The sequence below is a fragment of the Botrytis deweyae genome (assembly GCF_014898535.1).
Source record: "Botrytis deweyae strain B1 chromosome Unknown BDEW_008, whole genome shotgun sequence".
Classification (NCBI taxonomy): domain Eukaryota; kingdom Fungi; phylum Ascomycota; class Leotiomycetes; order Helotiales; family Sclerotiniaceae; genus Botrytis; species Botrytis deweyae.
The window spans coordinates 1,538,505-1,562,130 of NW_024066215.1; the positions used below are offsets into that span (position 1 = coordinate 1,538,505).

At 42.2% G+C, this 23,626-nt stretch overlaps 8 protein-coding genes across 8 annotated transcripts; 5 read left to right on the forward strand and 3 right to left on the reverse strand.

Annotated features, from left to right (window-relative positions):
• Nucleotides 1-321: 321 nt before the first annotated feature.
• EAE98_004640 (uncharacterized protein) lies at nucleotides 322-2,180 on the reverse strand (the record flags this gene model as incomplete). Its single annotated transcript, XM_038952260.1, has 3 exons — nucleotides 322-744; nucleotides 801-1,979; nucleotides 2,043-2,180. The coding sequence occupies 3 exons, from the start codon at nucleotides 2,178-2,180 to the stop codon at nucleotides 322-324; spliced, it is 1,740 nt and encodes a 579-aa protein (XP_038811796.1).
• Nucleotides 2,181-4,496: 2,316 nt separating this feature from the next.
• Nucleotides 4,497-6,086, forward strand: EAE98_004641 (uncharacterized protein; the record flags this gene model as incomplete). The annotated part of the gene is made up of 2 exons (XM_038952261.1): nucleotides 4,497-4,885; nucleotides 4,961-6,086. 2 exons carry the CDS (start codon nucleotides 4,497-4,499, stop codon nucleotides 6,084-6,086), a joined length of 1,515 nt encoding a protein of 504 aa, XP_038811797.1.
• A 722-nt stretch (nucleotides 6,087-6,808) lies between these two features.
• On the forward strand, nucleotides 6,809-8,723 carry EAE98_004642 (uncharacterized protein; the record flags this gene model as incomplete). The annotated part of the gene is made up of 3 exons (XM_038952262.1): nucleotides 6,809-7,297; nucleotides 7,352-7,999; nucleotides 8,049-8,723. The coding sequence occupies 3 exons, from the start codon at nucleotides 6,809-6,811 to the stop codon at nucleotides 8,721-8,723; spliced, it is 1,812 nt and encodes a 603-aa protein (XP_038811798.1).
• A 1,202-nt stretch (nucleotides 8,724-9,925) lies between these two features.
• EAE98_004643 (uncharacterized protein) lies at nucleotides 9,926-10,922 on the forward strand (the record flags this gene model as incomplete). Its single annotated transcript, XM_038952263.1, has 4 exons — nucleotides 9,926-9,994; nucleotides 10,079-10,331; nucleotides 10,406-10,791; nucleotides 10,872-10,922. The coding sequence occupies 4 exons, from the start codon at nucleotides 9,926-9,928 to the stop codon at nucleotides 10,920-10,922; spliced, it is 759 nt and encodes a 252-aa protein (XP_038811799.1).
• Nucleotides 10,923-11,601: 679 nt separating this feature from the next.
• Nucleotides 11,602-13,961, reverse strand: EAE98_004644 (uncharacterized protein; the record flags this gene model as incomplete). The annotated part of the gene is made up of 5 exons (XM_038952264.1): nucleotides 11,602-11,751; nucleotides 11,812-12,057; nucleotides 12,126-12,471; nucleotides 12,529-12,875; nucleotides 12,933-13,961. The coding sequence occupies 5 exons, from the start codon at nucleotides 13,959-13,961 to the stop codon at nucleotides 11,602-11,604; spliced, it is 2,118 nt and encodes a 705-aa protein (XP_038811800.1).
• Nucleotides 13,962-15,766: 1,805 nt separating this feature from the next.
• EAE98_004645 (uncharacterized protein) lies at nucleotides 15,767-16,923 on the forward strand (the record flags this gene model as incomplete). Its single annotated transcript, XM_038952265.1, has 6 exons — nucleotides 15,767-15,872; nucleotides 16,024-16,355; nucleotides 16,416-16,477; nucleotides 16,536-16,708; nucleotides 16,773-16,809; nucleotides 16,878-16,923. The coding sequence occupies 6 exons, from the start codon at nucleotides 15,767-15,769 to the stop codon at nucleotides 16,921-16,923; spliced, it is 756 nt and encodes a 251-aa protein (XP_038811801.1).
• Nucleotides 16,924-19,342: 2,419 nt separating this feature from the next.
• EAE98_004646 (uncharacterized protein) lies at nucleotides 19,343-20,589 on the reverse strand (the record flags this gene model as incomplete). Its single annotated transcript, XM_038952266.1, has 3 exons — nucleotides 19,343-19,422; nucleotides 19,483-20,436; nucleotides 20,493-20,589. 3 exons carry the CDS (start codon nucleotides 20,587-20,589, stop codon nucleotides 19,343-19,345), a joined length of 1,131 nt encoding a protein of 376 aa, XP_038811802.1.
• Nucleotides 20,590-21,535: 946 nt separating this feature from the next.
• Nucleotides 21,536-23,156, forward strand: EAE98_004647 (uncharacterized protein). Its single transcript, XM_038952267.1, has 2 exons — nucleotides 21,536-22,436; nucleotides 22,488-23,156. Exons 1-2 carry the CDS (start codon nucleotides 21,661-21,663, stop codon nucleotides 22,942-22,944), a joined length of 1,233 nt encoding a protein of 410 aa, XP_038811803.1. The 5' UTR covers nucleotides 21,536-21,660; the 3' UTR covers nucleotides 22,945-23,156.
• Nucleotides 23,157-23,626: the final 470 nt, after the last annotated feature.

The window sequence follows — 23,626 nt, forward strand, 5'->3', positions numbered from 1 at the left end:
AGATACCAGGTAGATGCACAAGGTATTTTTATGTTCAGGCAACCTGGTCGATTGTCAATTTACAGTTGATCCGAAATCTACATAGGTACCTACACTCTCGAGAGTTCACATACTCATTGGGACAGGCAAATAGACAAGTCATTGGTCAAATCTTCATCGTTGTGTAAATCCCTCTTAAGATCTAATCTATGTACACGTGGAAAGTAAGTCTAAGTAGAGATATAAATGTAATATTATATCCGATGCCCCCAAGGAACTCCTTTCCCAAATGCGATTCCGCCGATATCCATAGCTTCATAGTAACTATCCCAATTTCCCAACCTACAATGCGCATGTTGTCGAGTTGAGTTGTGTACAGTAAATCATTTGTACAGGTCCCGATCTGATTCCCAAAGTTCTCAAGTGTTCATTGAATTCTGGCAATCTGCTGCCTGCTTCGATTTGACTTCTGTTCTGTCCAGTGACTGGGTCCTTGGCTCCTGACCACAATACTTCTGCGGCGGCAGCTCCTCTTGGCCATACCATATCGTCAAGGTTGATTGGATCGGTTTGCTCAGACCAAATGTGAAATTCTCCGCCAACGACCAAATGAGTTGAGTTTTCGGGTACTCCGGCGAGAGGATCGTAGGAGTAGACTAAGCGCCAACTCTTGGTAGGCGAACAATAATCATTGTAGGGGAAGTACTTCTCAGAGGATGCACCTGGCTCGAAATTGAGCCACTGTCCTTTGCCACAATCGAGATACTAAAAGTTTGTCAGTACGTGAATTAATTTATGCGGATACATTGTAAAATGCTTACCCAGAAGTTATAATTGCCAGCAATAGCTTTATGTCCAGCCGCGACAATTTGAGCGACAGAGGCATCACTGAGCCATGATTGAACAAGAACATCAGATCCTAAGGTGAGGTTCCATGTTGTGATCATTTCTTCCCAGACCATTGGGGTAAGTCCAGCAGCTCTAACTTGTTTGTGGTTTCTGTCCACGAATGCTTGGATTAACGGTTGAAGAACGGCGGTATCATTTGATTGAACAGTGGGATCCAATAAATAGGCATTAACATTAACTTCATCTCCGCCAGTGTGAAAGTACGATGAGTATGGAGAGACTCTGGGAAGAAGATCATCAAACAATTTCTCAAGGAATGCTGGTACGGCTGAATCATTAAGTCTCAATGATCCACAAGGAGGTTCAGCACAGTAGGTATCCCAAGGTTCGGCGAACAAGGCTGCCATGAGCTCAGGGTGAGAATAACCAATGGAGCTTGTGTGACCAGGCATATCAATCTCCAAGATAACCTCGATACCAAGCTCAACGCCATACTCTTGAATTTCCTTGAGGTCTGCAGGGGTATAGGACAATCCGGTCGCATAAGCACCCAACTTTGACAATTCAGGAAGTGCTGGAATATCCAAAGGCCACGACTGAGCATCGGTGATGTGTAAATGAATAACACTACATTTAGTATAATGCATTGCTAACATTGTTTTCTTGATATCCTCAACAGGATACCAATTCCGGGATACATCCATGTTAAGTCCGCGGTGTGCAAACTTTGGTGCATCGTAAATTGTCACGGGAGCTAATTTGGTGTAGACACCAGCTTTAGCAACAGAATGAGTATAGAAGAGTTGTGTGAACGTGGTCAGTGCATGAAGGATGCCAATAGATGATGGGGCGCTGATGGAGGCCTTTCCATCAGTAGTGATTGTGAGGTTGTATGACTCGTCAACCTGACCATCTGTAGGCTTGAATGTGGAGGAGTTATCTTGTCCGGTCTGGGTGATGAGAATTTCGCTGATGTAGGTCTTGGTTGAGGTGGCCGATGGCTCAACTAGGGACAGGGTGTTTCGTGGATATAATTTCCATGGTGTCAAACCTTGATAGAAGATCTTGTTCATAGCTCGAGTTACGGCCTTAGAAACGATCGTCTTGCTGCTTGTTATATTTCCAGTTCCACTACTAGAATATCCTGTAGACTGTACAGCGAGCAATTTCTCAGTATTCATATCAACATAAAAAATGGGAGGGAATGATCGTACAGCGCCGCCATCATAAGTAACCTTAACGTTCTTATCCAACCACAAAACACCGGTACCATTTGTATACGAAACAGGCTGAGGCCAAATAGCCAACGCAGAGGAGACCAAAGCAGATATTAAAAAGGTAGAAGAACGCATTATGAGAAGTGCCAATGTAGTATTTGTATGTGTAAATTAGATGTAACGAAAGAAGTGGGAATGAAATAAACAGATGGGGATATGTAGACTATATAGCTTCATGAACAAGAGTATGGTATGGTATGGCCAATTACTTAATTGATTCACAGCCGTGTGGCTCAGGATTCACGAATGCTTTGCAGTATTGGCTGTGGTAAATTCACCAGGATTCAGGAGTGCCGCAGGAATATGAACCCAGTGATTGGACTGCGCAAATCCCAGAATAGAGTTAGAAAGCAATCAAATTAATTTTTCCCAGGGCTTGGATATGACGATAAATGAATATGCAGGTAGCCAAATCCGATGTTCCAACTGGTTGTCCTGTTGTAGTAATAATTGTCACTTGGTGCGGAGAAGTCTATGCGAGACTACCAATCCAGCTGCCGTAACGTTACGACAAGCGCCTCCAGAAGCCGGTGAGAAAAAGTACGACGTGATGAAGTACCTTTGACTGACTGTAGGTAGTAGTAGAAGAGTAGCAGTTTAAGCTAATAGGATGCCCGATTGATTCGTTATCTGATCACGTCGCCCTGTAGGTCGGATTGTCGGATTGATGCATCTGCGCGAGGAGGGAGAATTGATATGGATGGGGTGGGTGTGAGTGGATATGCTTGGATATGCTTGGATATGCTGGGAAACGGGTGGACACCAAAATGGATGTGTCTGGGTAGCAATGGATTTGAGGATGGATCTAGGTTGGGGGTTGAGAATTTCAAGGTTACGAATCTCATGATATTGAGATTGTGATGTGCATCGGGGGAAGGGACAAAGTCAAATTTGCTTACTCAGAACTCAGAAGCTCGTAGGGACACAAAGAGAATGTACACTATACCTGGCACTCAGTCATAAACGACCCAAGAATACTAAAAGTGGGTAGCTGGCTTTGATATCCCCTGGTTCCTGGTTCTCTTGAATTGCCGTCAATTTCTTTGGTGCGGCACTGCGGCGTTCACAAGGCTCGATGGAAGCGATGGTTTAAAAATGGTATCTGGATATGTGAAAGGATGGAGTCGATCATGGGAAATATGAAATAACATGTCAGCACTTGGAGGCTGTGAGATTTGTTGGACATGACACAACATATATAAAATCCAAGGCTGTTTCATATTCCAACAGCATAGGCGTAAGATGATGATGTTTGTGTGTCCTAGACTCTTAGTGTGCTGTTGGTTTGCAGTGCCGTAATACCAACATCTGGATGTATATACGAAGTATTGGTTCTGTATCTTGGTGGCTCAGATCGCCATTATCGGATGAGCTGATAGACACCGGTAGATAGCTGTATGAGCTCGATTTTAAGTTATCTATTAAGTCGGCTCGCTCGGTCGATGTGCAAGTGGCCGTTCCCCGCGTTCAAAGGGGAGGGTCGAGTACCTGAGCTAGCGCCCTGAAGGTATTTCTGAGGAGTTGATACATGCGACCAAAGAGCTGATGAAGGCTAAGGCTTCTTGAGTCCAAAATTCCCATTTGACTGACTCAACGGATGCAATGTATGAAGCGCGTTGTATAATATGGTAAGTGATGCATGGTGGGTGGTGCGTTGTTACCAGACTGCATGGCATGACTGACCGACCAACAATTCTAGTCAAAAATGGTGATGGTCGATGAATCCTTCGAGAAATAATATCCATATGGACTCATCCAAGTGGCTGGGAAGAGTGGCGGGGTTCACGCGACGAGACCGGCTCTACGTAGGAGAAAAAACAGGCCGGATTTGACCAATGCTCACTACGCGTTGTTTTGGTGAGGGTGCACGTACCATTACATAGTGGTCAATTCCGGCCTGTTTTTTCTCCTACGTAGAGACCGGGAACCACTGAGCCACTCTAAATAATAATCAACCTGAATTCTGAGGGGTTTAGTTTTTTTGGCTTCCAAACTGGAGGTTCCAGCTGGAGGTTATCAGTAGACATGAGCCACTTCATAAGCCACATATAACACGTGATCGTGACTAGCCTTTTGCGGCTCAAAATGATATGTCATCCTAAGGCAAATATGTCGCCAGGGCTCTTTAAGCTTCTTGGTCTTTCAAGATCTTTATTCTATCAAACACCTACCATCGTTTTTTTTGAACTAATCACAACCACCGAACAAACATTACAACATTCGAACCATCACCAAAAACAAGTCCCCATTTGTTGCGACTTTTAACAAGATTGTCACTGGTGAATAGATTACCACAGTTCACCGTCACCCTTATTTCAGTCAAGAGCTACCGCAGCTCAAGTACTTGAAAGCCTGACTTTTGATAAACAAAGAGATCAACGAAATTTTAAAATGTCGGTCGAAGTCGTCTTAGATTCGCCTCTGGCTCATGCGCTCAATGCTTCCATTCAACCAAAGCTTGTAGAAGTAGGATGGAGTACAGGTGGCGCTGATGATTCTGCGCTTTCGGAATATATTATCCTCATGCTGGTGAATGGAAAGACGCAGGAACAAATCGCCGCGGAATTATCAGGCGATCTTTTAAACCTTGGTGATGATGATCCCGGAGCAAGAGATTTTTCACAGTGGTTGTTCAACCAGGTTGGATTATTGAATTCACAGATTAGCGGTGGAGGATATCCAGAGACTGGCGCAGAGACCGAGCAGGGTCAATTTGGAGATTCAAATGTATCGCAAGATGCGGATATGAATGATGCTTCAGAGGCAGGCGATATAAATGTGTATGCAATCAGTCCCTTAATTATCTTCAAAATCAGAAACATTCTTTCTCGAGACCAAAAACTAACATATTACAGACCAACAGGCCCCAAATCAATGCGAAATGGAAGTGGTGGTATTAGTCGTCCGCGGGATAAACGTATGCTGAATCATCTGACGAAGGCAATGGATCGCACGCATGATGCCGCTCTCCATCGAGTACGACCACAATCGGGGAATGAACGAATAAATACACATGCGCGAGGACCCCCAACAGGGCCAAGGGGACCCGTAAATATCCGAGGTACTGCTCGCACGCAAAACGGGCGTGGGCATGGCGGCATGGGGAGCATGCCGACGCAACATGGTGCAGCGCAAAATATTATGGGCATGTCTCCACAACAACAACTCGAACTATATGCTATGCTTGAGCAGCAATCGAGATTGATGGCACAAATGTTCACTCCACAACAGCAACAAATGATGCAACGAGGGGTTAACGGCATTGGCTCAGGATTCCCGGGACAAGGCAGACCTTTACATGAGCGAATGCAACATCCCAGTCGATCCCAAAACAACAACTTCCAGAAGCGCCACGAGCAGCAACCACAATCTCAAAATGACAACTCGATGGATGTTGAGATGAATTCTAATGACAAGATTGATAGTCTTTCTCCAGACACTACATGCAGATTTAACTTGTCTTGCACGAATAAAGACTGCAAATTCGCACATCAATCTCCTGCAGCTCCTCCAGGAACGGCTATTGACGTTGCAGATGTTTGTACCTTTGGTGCAGCCTGCAAAAATCGAAAATGCGTTGGGCGACACCCATCCCCAGCCCAGAAGATTGCACATCAAACCACTCAAGATTGCATATATTTCCCAAATTGTAAGAATACCAACTGCCCCTTCCGACATCCAACAATGCCATTATGTCGAAATGGCGCCGATTGTACAACACCAGACTGCAAGTTCACACACGTCAAAACCATGTGCAAATTCAACCCTTGCTTAAATCCGACATGTGCATTCAAGCATGAAGAGGGCCAGAAGAGAGGAAAATTCGATGATAAAGTATGGGTGGCAGATGGATCAAAGGAGCATGTCAGTGAGCGGAAGTTCGTGGACGAGGATGGGAATGAGGAGCTGATTCTACCTGGAGGAGGAGCATCAGCAGGCACGGGAGCAGGAGGAAGTGGCGATGCAGAGATTGCCGAATAGATGGATTGAATACTTACATGAGCTATGGAGAGAATGTTTAGTTTAAGAAAAATGTACAACATGCATAGGGATGCGTGGGGAGGAGATTATGATCTGGCGTTTTATGGACAAGAGGATCGTGACTGGATTCTCGGGATATATCTTGGTTGGGCTCTCATAATGAATAGCTGGTCACAGCCAAAGCATCTCTAGGTAGAATGGATTGTTGCATCCTCGGCACCCCAAAGCAAAAAGACTTTGGGGCTTAGCCAAACAGAAAGCTCTCACATCTCTTCTCTTGCTTTTGATGTGAATCTATGAATTTATGACTTTACACTTATCGTTGAACTCTTCTAAAGCTTACCACAACTGATTCGCATTCTACAGAAACAAAAGAAAAGCAGTCTTTGAGTATCCAGTTAGATGAGCATATTGATTCGTTATTCAGAATAGAAGGCATTCAATAGATTCAAAACTATGAGGAGATTGCTTATATCATGAAATACTTGTTATACAATTTATTAATATGTATTATTAAAACTTCCACCTACCTATGTTTTCTGCCGTGTACATAAATTGATACCGAAGCATAGCGCTTTGTGGGGGGAGGGGTAAGTAAATAATACCTAAGCTTTTAACGTACAGCACCGTACTAAGCAAAACAACTCCGCGACGATTCATCCAAATATCACTGGTAATTTCATGCTGTTACTACACAGCATTGACAAATAATTATCCCGAGGATGCGTCTGCCCGAGTCTCCTTTGTTGGCTCCTCTGATGCGATGCTATAATAGTCCTCAATGTCAAATCGTACGTCTACGTCGGCGAAACATTCTGGGGTCTTGTACTAGAGCATGTAGCTACCAAGCACGCCCACAATTACACATTCGCGAACGATCAAAGTCTCTGTTGAAATACTATAGTAGCCATGTTCCCTCCGATACTCCAACCAGGAAGTCTGCGGAAGTTATATCAAAAAATGGTAGCTCAGAAGAATGGAAGGAACCCAGTGTCGCAGTTCTTGGCGGTGGAATTACGGGTCTAGCAACAGCATACTATCTCACCCAGATGGCACCACATCTGAAAGTTACGCTGTATGAGAGTAGTCAGAGGCTGGGGGGGTGGCTACGGACAAAATATATTGACGTGGGAGATGGTGAAGTTGTGTTTGAACAAGGGCCGAGGACTTTAAGACCGAACACGCCTGCGGGATTTGTTGCTCTAAACTTGGTAGGATCTGCTTTCTAGCTATTTGCTTTGAAGTATTCTAATTCGCGATTCTAGATCAGAGACCTTGGTCTGTCTGACCAGGTGATTAAAACCAACAAAATGTCTGCCGCTGCCTTGAATCGCTTTATCTATTATCCCGATCGGCTTGTTTGCATGCCCGAGCCCAGCCAAGGGGTTTACGCCATTGCCTGGAAAATGTTGACAGAACCAGTTTTCAAAGGAATGTACAGGTTGCTTTTCGAATATAAGAGGCCACGAAGACCAACAGAATTGGATGATGAATCTGTAGGATCATTTCTGGCCAGGCGAACAGGAGGAACAGACATTCCAGACAATCTAGTGTCAGCCGTATTTCATGGTATCTATGCTGGTGATATCTACAAACTGAGTGCAAAAAGTATAATGCCCACCCAGTGGGCAATGGAGGGGGCATTTGGAAGTATCAGTGCAGGAATATCTCAAATAGCAAAATTCAAGAATGCGACAGCTGAAGATGCAGATTTAGAGGAAAAGGAGAAGAGTTCATTTACGGACAACGAGAGGGCAATTGTCAAAGAAACAAGTGTCTATACTTTTCGCAGAGGGATTGGTACACTATCTGAAGCACTGGACTCCTCTCTAAGGAATAATCCTAATGTAAAAATCAAGCTGGGCGAGGACGTAAAGAAAATCGAGTACGATGGTCAAAGTGAAGGCATCAAGGTATGGATCTATTCACTTCATATCTCTGACTAATAGCTGAAGTACCTAGATCTACACAACTCAGGCTGGCGAATCATCCACCAACCATTCTTACGTTATTTCTACCTTGTCAGGCCGCACTCTCTCTACACTAACTACCTCTTCAAATGATTCTTTACTCCCTTCACTTGCGAAAACAGAGGCTGTGACGGTCATGGTTGTTAATCTCTTCTACCGGGAAGAAGATCTCATTCCGGAGCGCGGCTTTGGATACCTAATCCCACGATCCATTCCTTTTGACCAGAATCCAGAATTTGCTCTTGGTGTAATTTTTGATTCAGACGCAACAGTTGGTCAAGATACTGTTCCAGGGACCAAACTCACCGTTATGCTAGGTGGCCATTGGTGGAACGACTTCGAAACATATCCTAGTGAGGAAGAGGGTGCTGCTATGGCAAAAGCCGTTCTCAAACGACACCTGAAGATCGATCAAGAACCAGAAATGGTACATGCATCTTTGCAGAAAGATTGTATTCCTCAATATACTGTGGGCCATGAGCAGAGACTGAAACAAGCGCATTATGAGTTGTTAAGCGCATACAAGGGAAAACTGGCAGTGGCTGGAAATTCATATACTGGCGTGGGGGTAAATGATTGCATCAAGGCTGCCAAAGTCGTGGCAGGCGATGTTGCACGTGGTAATGATGTTACTGGACTGGAAAAGTTCACTGAACAAAAATGGTGAGAGAAAATGATCAGACGAGAACAATAAACCCCAATAAATCTTTGTAACAAAATTATGGAGTAAGTTGAGAAGTTTCTTACGCATCTTTTAGTCAACTGAATGTATAATAGAATAGATGAACATACAATAAATAGCAAAAATGTGAACAATTATTTTGTGTCAACGATTGTTAATTTCAATCCAAAACAAACTACTGCATTGAATATTCGAGTCACCACGTCCATGTTCCCTAATAAGTACCGATCCCACTTACACTTTTGATCGTTATGAGAGATAGCACCTGCTGTTTTTGGTTGGAATGATTTTAGTGTCATTGGGACTTGATGCAAGAAAAAGGTTACCTTGCTGAAGCCTGAACCATCGATCATTCGACGGCCACTTTCATCATAACATAGTGAATGAAGAGCACCATCCTTTTTTGGAGTCGTGAGCATTCAATATATGGATATTATTCGCGATATTCAATATGTTGTCACAGCTGACCATTGGGCCGGATTCAACTGAAAGTTCTGCGAATTGAGGTGGAAAAAGTTTTCGCATTCCACTTCTGTACAAGCGAACCCCTTTTATTACCGACCATCTTCCTCGACAATTTCTGAAGAAGAAAAACTCAATTCATCTATTGATTCACCTTATTCCTGTTGTCAAAATACTCTTACTTCCTTCATTTAATTTTCTAACATTTTTTCATATCGCACAATCACATATTGACATTCTTTTGAGCTTATTTTCGCAAGTGTTTTTGGTAGATTCTTCGATGTAATTACTCGATGCTTTTTTTCGGCGGTGAGAACTTGGTTTTCTTTTTATTATGAGAAAATGCGATTACATGGATAGATAAGCACTAGCCTTTTAATGGCACGTCGGAACTGCAAATTACAAGAAAATGATTTGTGATGGGGGTGTGTGTGCGGGTTTAGCCAGTATGAGATAGCGCTTGAGAATGGAAGATACGAGATACTGTTGCAGCTGGACCTGAGAGTGGGGTGATCAGATTGAGATTATGTATATATAGTCTGCTTTGTTTCCGTCTTCTCTAGTTTTTCCTTTGCTTTAAGTTTATTATTTGGACTTTTTTGGGGCATCATAGTGCTAAGTACCTCGGATCACTATTCTCACGTCATATAACACAATACTAGCTACGGATAATTGCATTAATAATCATTTCACATTTCACTGTCAGAAACACCTACAAAAGTACAATGGAAAACGACGCAGAATTCTTCAAAAAATGGCCTACCCTTGGCAAAGCAATGGAGTCCGGAGTTGAAGTATTTTCCTCCACTGTTTTTCCTTATCCCATTCTCACCTTCAATTTCTTTTTCTACGCATGAATTCTCACTAATAACCATCAGTCCCATGACGGCCGTGAAGCTCAACTCCTCGCTTACATCTTATCTCACAGTCCCACCAATCCCTTAGACGTCCTCTCCACTATCGATGAATTTTCCCTGCGCGAAGACTTCCTCATCAGTGTTGGTCCGAACAAAGCTGATATTTTGCGAGATCTCGTTATGCGGGAGAAACCGAAAATGCTGTTGGAACTAGGCGGATATTTGGGGTATAGTGCTGTGCTTTTTGCGGATGCGATGGTGAAGGTGCATGGAGGTTTGTTTAGCTTTTTCTTAAACTTGTGACTCATGCTCGTTTTTAAAACGACTAGATTAATCACGATATGACAGGTGATACGGGGCTAAAGATTTATTCCCTCGAACTCGATCCTGCCTTTGCAGCTATTGCTCGCCAAATCGCTCAAATAGCAGGACTCGATCACATTATCGAGGTTGTTGAAGGCACAGCCGCTTCCTCGATTACCAATCTAGTCAAAGAGAAGAAAATCACGAAAGTCGATTTTTTGTTCCTAGACCATGTGGAGGATTTGTATGAGCAGGACTTTAAAGTTGTGGAGGCATCGGGTGTGCTGAAAAGGGGAGCCGTGGTTGTAGCGGATAATGTGGTCAGGCCGGGGGCACCGGAGTATAGAGAGTTCATAAGAGGAGATATGAAGAAGGATCAGGGGTGGGAAAGTTGGGGAGTAAGAGGCTTAATTTGGCCCGGGGATTTCGAGGTAAGTTTGATCCTTTGAAGATGTGGCTGAAACATGATTTGTTGAGGAAATATGGTTGGAGTAGTACTGATGTTGAATAGGATGAACTTGAAGTTAGTAAATTAGTTGGTTCGGAATCGGATAAGCAGTGATAAGCACTATGTCAAGATGAAAAATTTGGCGTGGAAAGGTTTTTACTTTGAAATTATAAAATTCATTTGGGAAGTAACAGTGTTATATTCACTCGCATAGCAAGAACGTACGCTCATTTTGTCAACATAGTGTAAGCATCCAAACAAGTTCAAACTCAATTTCTTGAAAATACCATAATCACGCTACCGGTTATGATGCAAGCAAGACTTTTGTTTTGGGTATAATCTTTATCTTCTGTCATCCTTGTCAAGTGAATAGTTTGAGTCGGGTTTGATCTCAACATTGTACTTGCGGAAATGAAGAATCTTGTAGAGAATCTCAAATTTTAGACACGACAAGCTTTTTGACATGGTAGAGTTTTTCGCCACGTAAATGTGAATGTAAAGAGTTACATTATACAGTGATACAAAGATGACAACTTGCAGAATCACTCGAGTATATTCCTACGAAATTACATTCCAAAATATCGTTCCAGATACACGGTTGACTAATTAGATGCATAACGAAAAAGGTTCTTCGGATGAAAGATACTAGTACGAAAAGCCGGCTGAGTTGCTGGCGATGTATCGACCGCTCTAATCAAAGAGAAAAAGACGGTCGCATACTCCCTGCTACCAAATTTGGCTCCGTCGAGTAAGTATAGGGCCAGGATAAGAAGGTAGAGATCATAGAGCCTAACTAATCTTCTGCCAATGTAGGAAACTCTTTCTCTATCTCGAGTCTTTCATTTCTTGCAGCCAGAACACGTCTTCTTCTTGCATTCCTCATTTGTGCCATCTCGTGGTGAAGCTCTCTAGCCCTCTCACCATGATAATTACGAAACTCCCACTATTGCCAATAATTTAGCTGCTGTCACTGATGCATCAGATCTTCAAAGTCAAGACTTACCGACTCACTTTCAGCCAGATGCGCGGCCTCACTCTCCCAGTAAAGCTCTTTGAATCCCTCAACATCCGCCGGAGTACCCTCCATTTGGACAATAGGATGTCTAGATACTTCTGCGGCATCCACGAGATCTACGTTATCCCATAAGTCTACAGCCTCGGGAACAATTCCTGCAACTTTGTGGAGTTCCCACGACTGTGTATGCCTACAAAGAGGACACCTGAAGTCGGGATTTCCAGGGTTATCCCACTAAAAAAGCGCAAGGTTAATGTCTATCCATTCTACTTAGAGATGATCAAGTTGTTGAGAGTACTTACATAGTCGCGACCACAATCGTAATGCACCATATGATTGCAGAAAAATTGCACCCACAACTCTCTGGGTGCGTAGTCTTCGAGGCAATATACGCAATTACCAAAGTAAGAACCAGCGTACTTACAGGGGTCATGGCTTGGAAGAGGGTGTATGGAGAAAACATTGCCAAACAGATTTGGTTCAGATTCTGGATCTGCTTCTATACTTGCTCTGTAGTCCAATGCATCTTGCTCCTTCCCAGGTGTCTCGGGTAACACTTTAAGTAGTTCCATAGTGTTGTAAAAGTCATCAATAAGTCCACGCCAGGTATCGGTTGTAACGGTATCGAATACAAAGTACAGTTGTTTCCTATAGATGTTAGCAATTGTCTTGGTAGATGAACTAAAAGGCTATTGTGTAACTTACCAAGGTCTTTTCTTGGACCAGTCTCTTAAAAGTAGGTAATTGCGCCGATGCGTATTGACTTGTGATACTTTCTTCGTCAATGCTCTAACCTCCCTTGCTTGTGCAACATCGGGAATACGATCTTTCACGAAATCGGGATCGTAGTTAGCTTGGGATATAAGTTTTGTAATCTCCCAGTGTTCATCTTCTGCAATGACACGATTGTCGTACAAATGATCTTCGACATAGTACCTATTGTTCTTAGCTTCGAAGTCGGCAGCACGATCAAGTAATTGTGACCAGAGGAGCATAGGTCCAAATGGATTAATAGTTCTCCCTTGTGGATCAGGTTTTGAAGGGTGGGTGATCTATTCAATTCCTGTCAGTTTCATTCATCTTCAATTGATAATTGCCACGATACATACCTGAGCCCATGCCGCACTTACACGATCGGAATCTATGTTAAAATCCGATATAACATAGGGTTCTCGGGAGCCTGGTTTGGGAATAGAGTCTTGGCTAAATTCATTTGCGAGTGCTTGTAAGAACGTGGTCAGAGTCTGTAGTGTAGTTACAAACTCTAAAAGCGATTCATAAATCTTTCTACTCTCGACAGGAACGGAACGTGTCTCCTGCTCTAGTTGTGCTCTACCAATAATGAGGATATTTTTTAGTGCATCTATTCCACGAGCCTGCGCTCCCAAACTTAACGATCGATGATGAAGCAATCTTATCCATGCCCTATGTAGTACCCATGCTGCCTTTATCGCCGGATCCGCTATGTTTGATCCATCGGGTAACGCTGGTCGCCCTCCCAAGTGAGCATTTCGCTCATCGACGAATCTTAAAATTCTCATCAAGTAGCCGTTGAGGCGAAACATTGCATTGAGATGTTTCCAGGGTGATGGCGCGTTTCTGTCACTCGCAAGAGCATGCACCATATTATGGAATCTTTGAAGCTTCAACGAATCATCGTCCTGTCCTGTTACCCATGGAGGCCAATCCGCCTTATGGCCTTCAAACTCTTCGCTGTACAGCCATGCACTCCCATAAGCCGTCAGATCTTCGACAAAGCTGTCTATGTACTCGTCACCAACATTTGCAGCGGCTAGCATTCCCAAAAGCCCTAAAGTATCTTTTGAACCACCCTCTTTGCGAAGCAAGCCTTTGTCGGTAAACAAGTCGGCTGCTTTGTTGCTCGATTCTACGTAACTTCGTATCTGCCTTCGATGTGGAGTATTTTCAGAAAGCAGTAAAAGTCTTTCCAACTTTGCTTCTTTCGCGAAATAATTTTCTCCAAACTCATAAACATCAAAGCCGCCTTCATCGACGGTTTCTTCAGAAACAAACTTAAGTCTCAATTTCCTTAAACTCAACCATTGACGCCATTCTTCCTGAGCATGGGCCACGCGTTCCACATGGGTCAGTTTTCGTCTATCTGGCGGAGGAGGCATCTTAATGACTGGCAGTAGAGAGAATTTAGAAAGCTGAATTGAGAGCTGTTGAGGTTTCGGAAGAGATTTGGAAACAACATTGTATTCGCCATGTCATTATCGACAAAGATATGATCTTGATGCTCTTTGTCCACCCTCGAGTTGTCTGCCCTTCGGTAAAATCATGAAAGGATACGCCCCCGGATGCGGGAAACCTACCTCCAAAGAGTAGAAACGTGGTAGAAACTCTCTTTTCCCATAGCAAAGCCGCATTGTTCTTGAAAATTGACTCTATTAGAGTTAAAGCTTTCGCTTATAGTTTCGGGGGAAACAAACAACAAAGGAAACAAAGGGGGGAAATAAAGGAAGCTTCTTCTCATACTCAACCGGATTCGATGCGAAAAGGATAAGCCAGTGTCTAAATCGCGTAGTAGTATTATAATCCCGATTTCCATTATCTTATTAAATGAAAATACTAGTAAGTATACGAATTCGTAAGACTTATAAGTAAAGTATAATTTTACATCAAAAATATAGATTTTAATAATTCGATTATAATTCAAAACTTCATTTAGTCTTTTCAAAATTGAAATTGATTTTAAAAAAGTAAAATAATTTTATATGATTTAAATTTCAAATTATAGATTCTTAGAATAAGAGTCTAATAATTCAATTTAGTTTTTTCTATTAAAATTATTTAATATAAAGATATAATATTATAATTTTCATTTTCAAAATTAAAGTTATTAAATAATCTTTTAATATATCATATTATAATACTTAATTAATATATATCAAATATTTCAATTAATAATATCGATATCGTCGCTTAAAAGAAACTTATTATTTAATTAGATTATTAATATTCTTGAAAATTAATTATATATTTATATTTAAAAAAAAATTTCTTTTAAAATATTTAAAAAATCAAAATTCGAAATCAAGATTCTTTCTTATAAATACAATAAATAAAAAGTATTATAAAAGTTAATCTAATTAATTAGGCTCATTTATATAAGCTAAATTATACGAACTATATCGGTACTATACTCGATTTAATAACGTGTTTTCAAAACGTGACTTTTTTTGATCTAATTAACTTTTTACTGAATCCTATATTAAAATAATTTAATTGCTTTCAATTTAATTAATATAGCTTCAAATTCAAAAAACTCTATATTATAATATAGATTTCAATTGATAGAATCAATAAATAAAATTTGAATATTTTTAATCAAAAATTCATTGAATTGAAAATAGTTAAATAAAAATTGAATTTCGAAAGTTCAAAAACCTGAAAACTATTTCAAAAATTATGATTTTATTTAACTATCTTCAATTCTATAAATTTTTAATCAATTCTATTCAAATTTTATTTATAGATTCTATTAATTGAGATTTATATTATAATACAAAGTTTTTTCAATTTAAAACTATATTGATTGAATTGGATTTTCCGATTTCAAAAATTCAACTAGATGATATTCGAAAAAGTGCTTTTTTGGGGAGAAACACGTTATTAAATTGGGTGTACTAGTTAGTCTAGGGGATAGCGAAGCCGTGACATCGAATTCGCAATTAACATTACAATTCCCCGTTATCACCGTCGGTATCCCATCTCACATCCTCCGACCACTTTGGAAGATTGAATATATAAACCTTAACAGATACGTTCATACCTACCTAAATAATGTCCTCATCACTGTTTGAGGTCTTCATTCCAAGCCTTCATTTCAATAGTCAACCTTCATCACAAATATCGTCTACTTTTCTCCCTTACATCTTTGCCCTAAAGCTTCAAAGAGTGCAGACTCAAGTCACTCAATATGGCTACACAGAATGCCTGCGACACTATTCCACCAGTGACTAAAGTTGACTACAAAATAAAAGGTGCATGGGAGACAATTGCTGGAATACCTGTGTACGTCTCAGGTGGGTCAAATTATTTTCTAGCTATTCGCTCATTATGTTGTTCGTTTGTGTTTTGCTTGATTTCTGTCTTCAACTGCAATCACTCCTAAATAGCCTCACTCATTTCACCTCTTCATCTTCAAAATCCATGAATCTCAACCAAACTTTCTAGGAGCATCTAAACCCACAAACGCCCTTATGGTCATCTACGATGTATTTGGTGCCGCACCTCAAACTTTACAAGGTGCCGATTTATTAGCCGCTGCTCTTGAGCCCTTAAATATCGTTGTTATTGTCCCGGATCTCTTCGATGGGAAAAAAGCTCAAGCGGAGTGGTTCAAGGATCCGAGCGAAGAGGCCAGAGTCGCCACAGCTGCGTTTATGGAATTTATATCTGCGATTGACAGATGGGAAAAGCTTGTTGGGGAAGTTGTCGCCGATTGTGGAAAGAAATGGGACGGCGTAAAGGCTTGGGCATGCCTGGGGCTGTGCTGGGGTGGTAAAGTAGGTTATTTTCAGTTCAACTAATCCGATGTGTTCTCATGGTTCTCAAAGTTTGAGTAGGTTGCCGCAGCTACTTCACGCAAAGGGACTCCATGGACAGTATCCGGTCAAGTTCATCCAAGGTACGCATTCTCTTGGTTTCTTAGAATACTGGGAAACTATTGATCTGATATTTGTTAGTCGATTGACGAAGGAGGATGCCGAGAGAATCACAATTCCACATATTGTGCTTGCCTCAAATGGCGAGGATGCTAAAGCCGTGCAAGAATACAAAGATGTTCTTGAAGCAGGGAACGGGGTCGTCGAGACTTATTCAACGATGCATCATGGATGGATGGGAGCTAGAGCTAACTGTAAGTATTTATAATTCTTGACCTGTGACTAAATTTAGAGCTACTGATTAACATGCTACGATAGTTGAAAATGAAGACAATGTCAAGGAATATGTCAGAGGGTACGTACTTCTTTCTCTTTCCCAATTCCCATGAAAGATCTCTACTGATGAGATCTCATGAACTACAGGTATCAACAGTGCGCGGAATTCTTCGCGCAACACTTGAAGAATTAGATTCGTTTCTCGGAATTGCTCACGAATTTACGGTTGCAGTAAATCATTGAAGTTGTCTCAAGAGCAGGTTAGCATTGCAGACATATTTTTCGTATTCAACGCAGCCCATACAATTGTTCATTCCTAAGTAGGACTCTCAGAGCTTGTGATCCTGAATTGGTTATGAACTGGTACCCTTGCCTCCAAGCTTTTGTCGTATGCTTCGATATTCGTGAACTCTTTACGAATGCTTTTACTGTAAAAGCAAATAGTTTTGAATTTAGAGTGCTACCTGTGTTGAAGAGTTAATAGTCATATATTTGCTTTACTATGCATTGATCATACATGCTTCTTTCTGTCTTCATCCCGCCTTGTTGTTTTCTTCATCATTGGTAGAGATTTCCTCTTGTCTAACATTTTTACCATGGTACCGCCGTCTCAAGCCCTTCGATATCCTATTCATACTTGAAATTCGAATGAGTAGAGTACAGGTAAGAATTAAGAAACATATCGTTATATGAAGATTGAATGTTGTTGGATATTATTTCGTGATTGGCACTTGAGCACAGCTCAATCACCTTCTTCTTCTGGGACCCAAGAAACCTTGGAGGTCTGCCCGTTATCTGTGACTATACCATGTACTGTAACGTTTCGTGTGTAATGCACTCAATATCCAATGAGCATGCATTGGCACAAGGCCGCTAAAGTACCACGAAGCATTGTTCCGCTGGCCTCGAGCTGAGCCAACGTATAAAAGTGGGGTGTAAGCACTAGGTATTAGTGTAGCCGTACAAGAATTAGATGTGCAACAAAATCATTGGAGACTCGGGCTTAGATTACTCACGGGAGGTAGCAGTGCAGATACTCAACAGTTACCATCGGACTATCTAGGGCACTTGCTACAACCATTAGATATGACTGCGGGGGACTCGAGTAACTTTGGGATTGTTACACCGAACGTGTCCAGCGCGGGTGCATCTGTTTCACATACTTGTCTGTTGGGATTTATATTGAGTGGCACAGCATAACACTGGGTGGGAGGAGGTTTCCACAAAAGTCAATTATGGCCCAAAGCTCCCAATAACGAAAGACTCCACGGTAGTTACAAACTCTTTATCAAAATCGCCGACGCTCAAGATAATAATGAAGGGATAAGCTCCGATCCAGATGAAGATGCAGCATGATGTCGGTAGGAAATCAAAAGTAAATGAAATCGGCAACTTGTGATACATGTTGTCTTTTTCACTAACCCGCTCGAGGACAGGTCGAATACTTGCTACTACTGATATTTAGACCTGAGTCTTGGTTATATGACCTTGGAACATGAAATATGGAACGCATATACGCACTTATTGTTACAACCCAGGCCACGCTGAAAACACATATCGAAAGAGTACACCTTGAAGGTATATTGGAGTGTATATTCTTTTACATGACAAGACACGCTAAACATGTATTATCGCAACACATGGAGAAGAAGAGCTTGATACTTACACAGAGAAAGAGATTAGAAGATCCTATGTATAGAAATACCAAATAAGCATTCACTCTTCTATTTTCACTCATGTTCTAGCCATTTCGCATCACACCTTCACTACCTACTTCTCAACTAACCATTCGCATACACCCTCTCGCTTATTTCCACCCCTCACTTCCTCTCCCCTAAACCTCCCCACCCCCATCCTACAGGACAAAAGGTTTCGATCCCGCATTCCATTCCCCGTTTCTCTTCCCATGTCCTCACTTGTTCCTATGCGTCACTGCAAGAGGAAGAAATTTGCCTGAAATTCTCCCTCAGATTCATGCAAAATACTTCTCGCTCAAAACTCCCTCACATTACGCCAGACTTACCAAACCGAGCCCAGATGTAGACTTTAAAATCTCACGTTCTTTGACTTTGTTCCAAAGTAGAATCAAATATGTACGGAACCATGTATCAGGCATCTTTATCATTATCATTAATCTTAGAACTCTTGCCCATCATCCATCATTAGCTCATTTCCTTGTATGTGTATTCGCATAGCCGCTTTTTCCTTCGAGGAAACTTGCGCTCCAAGCTCCATTTCCTTGAGCTTCGAATGGCCAATCCCATAAATTTTTCATGTCTCATTAAACTCCGTTCCTATTTCCAATCCAACCTGCCTAACCCATATCGCACATCGAATTTCCTCAAATCCACAACCCCCCAACGGCAGCCGCCACTATCCCCAAGACTGTAGGCAAAGCTTTATGGACATTTCCGGCTTTATTTGTGCTCCTGACTTTTCCGCCAATAGCACCGGCAGCATTTGTCCCGAGGCCTCCTTGGTCAGCCCCAGTCGTACATGCCGCTATTCCAGTCACCAGAAACCCTTGCTGATCATAGCTTTTTGCCGTACTGCATCCTACAAAAATTGTGCTTGTTACAGCGAAACCTCTAGAGTCCCAGCCCGTGATCGTTTCAAGGCCATCTCCTGATAGCGGCGAAGAAAAAGAAGGTGAAGGGTCCACATAAAAGGAGGGGGTTAATCCTGTTGATGTCTAAACACAAAGTCAGCATGTGGGAAAGGTAAAAGATATTGGGGATAGGTTGACACGTACTTATTGGTGAAGCACTTACAGGGACAATTTTCCCCTCAGAAGAAATTTCCCAACCTGAAGGAATGCTTGGCCCAGTGCTCCATGTTACCTCCGATACAGTTTGCGTTCCAGCAACCCAAGGATATCCAGTTCGAGTGGCCGAATTACCATTGTTGATACCAGCGGGGATAGTTGGGGAGCTAGATGTAACAGCAGCAGCGCCAGCAGTTTGAATCGATGAAGCCGATGCTGGCACATTACCGTTAACCGATCCCCCGACAGCTTCGATTGATGTCCAGTCTCCAGATTGATCTCCATATTTGTATTGAGTACCAGTGGAATAATCACTCACGTCAATTGACTGAACGACCATAGAGAATGGACCATTGGAGTAATCGGTTGGACCACGCGCCCAAGAAATTGTCCCTGGCGCATTCGATGAATCTCCTCCTGACCAGGCCCCAAACTTGATTTGCATTGGCGATTGTGGGTATTGATCGGTATCGGCCGTGGCGGGTGTAAGGACTCTTACTACAGTAGAACCTACGGACCAAACGACCTGCTCTGAAGTCCACTCAATAGTGTAGGTAATGAATTCGCCTTGGTTGTTCGCCGCTGGATTGAAAGCTCCGCGATTGTAGTCTGTAACTTTGCCTTTACCGAAATAGTTGGTTTGTACTTCAGTATCATCCGCTCCAAGCCATTCCATATCAATCTCATCTAGGTCGTCGGATTGTAAAACTAGTGTGCTAACAATACCCGCGCCAGGGGCTGCCTTCATTGTGATTTGCACCTTTCCAAACATGATATAGAAGATACTAGAGAGTGTTGGTGCATCGCCTGATTTGGATACCGTGAAGGAAGCGCCATTGGAGTTGTATGAAATATCGCCAGAGCCAGTAAAGGAATTAACTGATCCTGAAGTGAAGTCGACATCGATAGATTTTCCCAGGGCAGTATTCGCAGGACAGCCAGCTAGTGTGAGGTCAGCAAAGCTTCAACAAGATAAGGAAACGAAGCAAGCCACCGACTTGTGAATAATGGGTTACAAGAACTGTAAGTCTGAGCAAAGGTTGATTTAGCAGACAACAATGCCGTTGTAGCGGTGAGAAGAAGTTTGGGAAACATCTTCAAGTAGAAGATATTAAAGGCGAGAAGGCAAGTCGCAGAAAGTCAACTGAATGTCGTACAACGGCCGAGATCAGTGATCTTCTTGAAGGCCGAAGTTCGATTGTCGAGAAGAGCTCCAGATACCTGTGTCCAGAATATTTTCAAAGAAAGATGTGACAAATGTATCGGTGAGTACCCTTAAATGGAAGTGAATATGGAAAATCAACCGTTTCATGCACCTACTCGTGTGGGTATATGGATATATGAGGCTGCAGGAGATAAGTATGTATGTATATACATTTCCAGCCACCTCATTATCGTTTGTACATTTGGATATATGACAGGGACCAATGGACCTATAAACAAGGATTCGATTAGTTCTAGAAAGAAGATGATACACTGTATAGCAAAATTCCACATGGACCTTCAAATCAAGCGTCATCATTTGTTGGACAACTTGAATTGAAGAAAAAAAAGAAATTAATGAAGAGGTTGGTGGGTGGACCAAAGTCGTATACAAAGTTGTGACTTGTTACCGAGTATCTCTTTGAGCTGGAGTCTTGGGCAAATTGAGTTGTGGTTGTTTCTTTTCCATGTATCCAAACACAGCCTCACTTACTCATCCACTTCCTAGGTGCTCGTACACCCACGTGCTTGGTAGATAAAGAAGAAGAGAAGGCTGGGCTGGGCTGGCTGGGCTGGCTTGGGATTTTGGCCCTCGATTTTGCCCCTCGAGGCTTCGAAAGCGTTTGGCACAATTGATTTGGGTCAGCTCCAACTCTCGAGGGCAGCTCGAGGGCAGTCAAATTCAATGAAATTCAATGCTACTAATCGGTGCTTGGCTCTTGGCTGGGCTGGACCGTTTAGCGTCGGCGAGTCGGGATTTATAAAATAAAATAATTAGAGCAGAGGGGAGGGGAGGGAAAGTAGAATTGCGTTCATCAAAAGATTTTAAATTACTATGTCAATCAATCGTCCCCTGCCCAAGATTAATAAAATCAAACAGAAATAAAATCGCGGCTCTGAGCTTGTGAAGGAGATACTTTCTGATCTGTACAAACAGTCCATTGTCGAATAACGACCGCGAAGATGAGTGCGGAACCCAATAATAACCAAGCAAAGGCCGATGTCCCAGAGGAAGTGGTGGAACCAAAATCTACAACGGTGGAGGAATCGAAATCTACAATTGAGCAAGATCCAAAGCCTACAACAACGGAATCACCACCAGTCAAGATCGATGACTCAACTCCAATTCCACAAATCACGCCCGAAGAACCAAAACCTACAATCGCAGAGCCATCAACAACTGAATCAGTAGCCGCGGAGCCCACTACGGAACAACCCCAGGAAGCAGCCGTCAAGCTAGAATCTGTCAAAGAAGCCGACGCGGAAGCAGCCGCTAAACTAGAAGCTACCAAAGATGCTGATGTGGAGAAAGCAGCTTCAACCTCTCAACACTCAGTCTCATTCGACAAGACTACCAAGACACATGATGGCTCGCCATTGTCAAAATTCTATTCAGAATTGCCGGCAATCCTCAAGGCAGCTGAATACAATGAGATGTGGGGCATTGTACTTGATCCATCGGAAACTCACGTTCAAACAAGTATAGTTCTCGAGAAATTCTTGCGAGCAAACACAAAAGACGTTCCTAAAGCCAAGGCTCAATTGATTGAGGCTTTGAAATGGCGAAAGACCATGCAACCACAGAAGCTCTTGGAAAGTACCGAGTTCGACAAGGTCAAGTTCGGTAATCTGGGATATGTAACGTCTTATAATACCAGCGACGGCGGCAAAGAAGTTATCACTTGGAACATCTATGGGGCAGTCAAAAATGTTAAGAAGACGTTCAGTGACGTTCCTGAGTGAGTAACACGTTAGATGTGGGTCGATATAGTACTGATTCTATGACTTAGATTTCTTAAATGGAGAGCAGCACTTATGGAATTATCCATTAAGGAATTAGATCTTGCCTCAGCAACGGAGAAGATACCTGAAAACGGCCCCGATCCATATCGCATGATCCAAGTCCACGACTATCTCAATGTCAGTTTTCTACGAATGGACCCCAGTATCCGTGCTGCATCCAAAGAGACCATCCAAACATTCAGCATGGCGTATCCTGAGCTTTTGAAGGAGAAGTTCTTTGTTAACGTTCCCTTGGTGATGGGTTGGGTTTTCGCGGCAATGAAAATCTTTTTGAGCGCCGATACAATCAAAAAGTTCCATCCGCTCAGCTACGGATCCAATCTTGGCAGTGAGATTTCTCATGTTGCTGAAAAGTTACCAAAGGAGTACGGAGGAAAGGGGGAAGAACTGAAGAGTGGTCTCACAGTCAAATATTCCGAGGGAGAAGCCTCGAAATCCGCCTAGAAAGATCAAATTAACGGCACGATCTATGGTCTAATTCGAGAGGATGTAATGTCATGGGTGGTTAATGTTCTGGGGAGGAACTATTCGTTTTAAATTGGGGCGTTCAATATATCCATTGCTTTGTAGTTGCTCATCGAAGTTTATAAGCTTCATCTGATACCATATATAGCAAAGAAACTATAATATAATATAATGACTATGATATAGTTTGAGTCGTGTAAACATTTGTCGCCTCTACATAGACACTCGATACATACGCAGCATGCATTGCCTCTTCATCTGAGAAGAGAGCAACAATTATCATATTTAATTGTTTTCTTTTGTACGATTCGCCATCCAAATCATTTTTCTGTAAGTACTTTGACTTTGTGGCCATGGGTTTGTGATGAAAGTTCTTAGGTTCTGCTGATTGAGTAAAGGATGGATTCGAGTTCAATGGCATTCATGAGGGGGCCACCGGCTATTCAACATATGACCAAATTCGCAATCAGATTAATTCATCTTATTGCATTTGACATATTGACAGATAGATAATATTATGAATATCTTTGCCTTCTTGAGTATCATGTGCATACCTCAGAATTGTTACAAGGCGGACCTACCGATCTACCGCCAGAGTACCTATCTACCTATCCTATCTACCTACATACCAACCTAGTACTCAGCCTTGTCTCAGTTAGGC

Excerpts from the sequence above, each read along its gene's own strand:
- EAE98_004647 (XM_038952267.1), top strand. The coding sequence starts at position 21,661 with ATGAGTGCGGAACCCAATAATAACCAAGCAAAGGCCGATGTCCCAGAG. Across the intron at positions 22,437-22,487 it reads ACGTTCAGTGACGTTCCTGA|ATTTCTTAAATGGAGAGCAG; the intron begins GTGAGTAACACG and ends TCTATGACTTAG.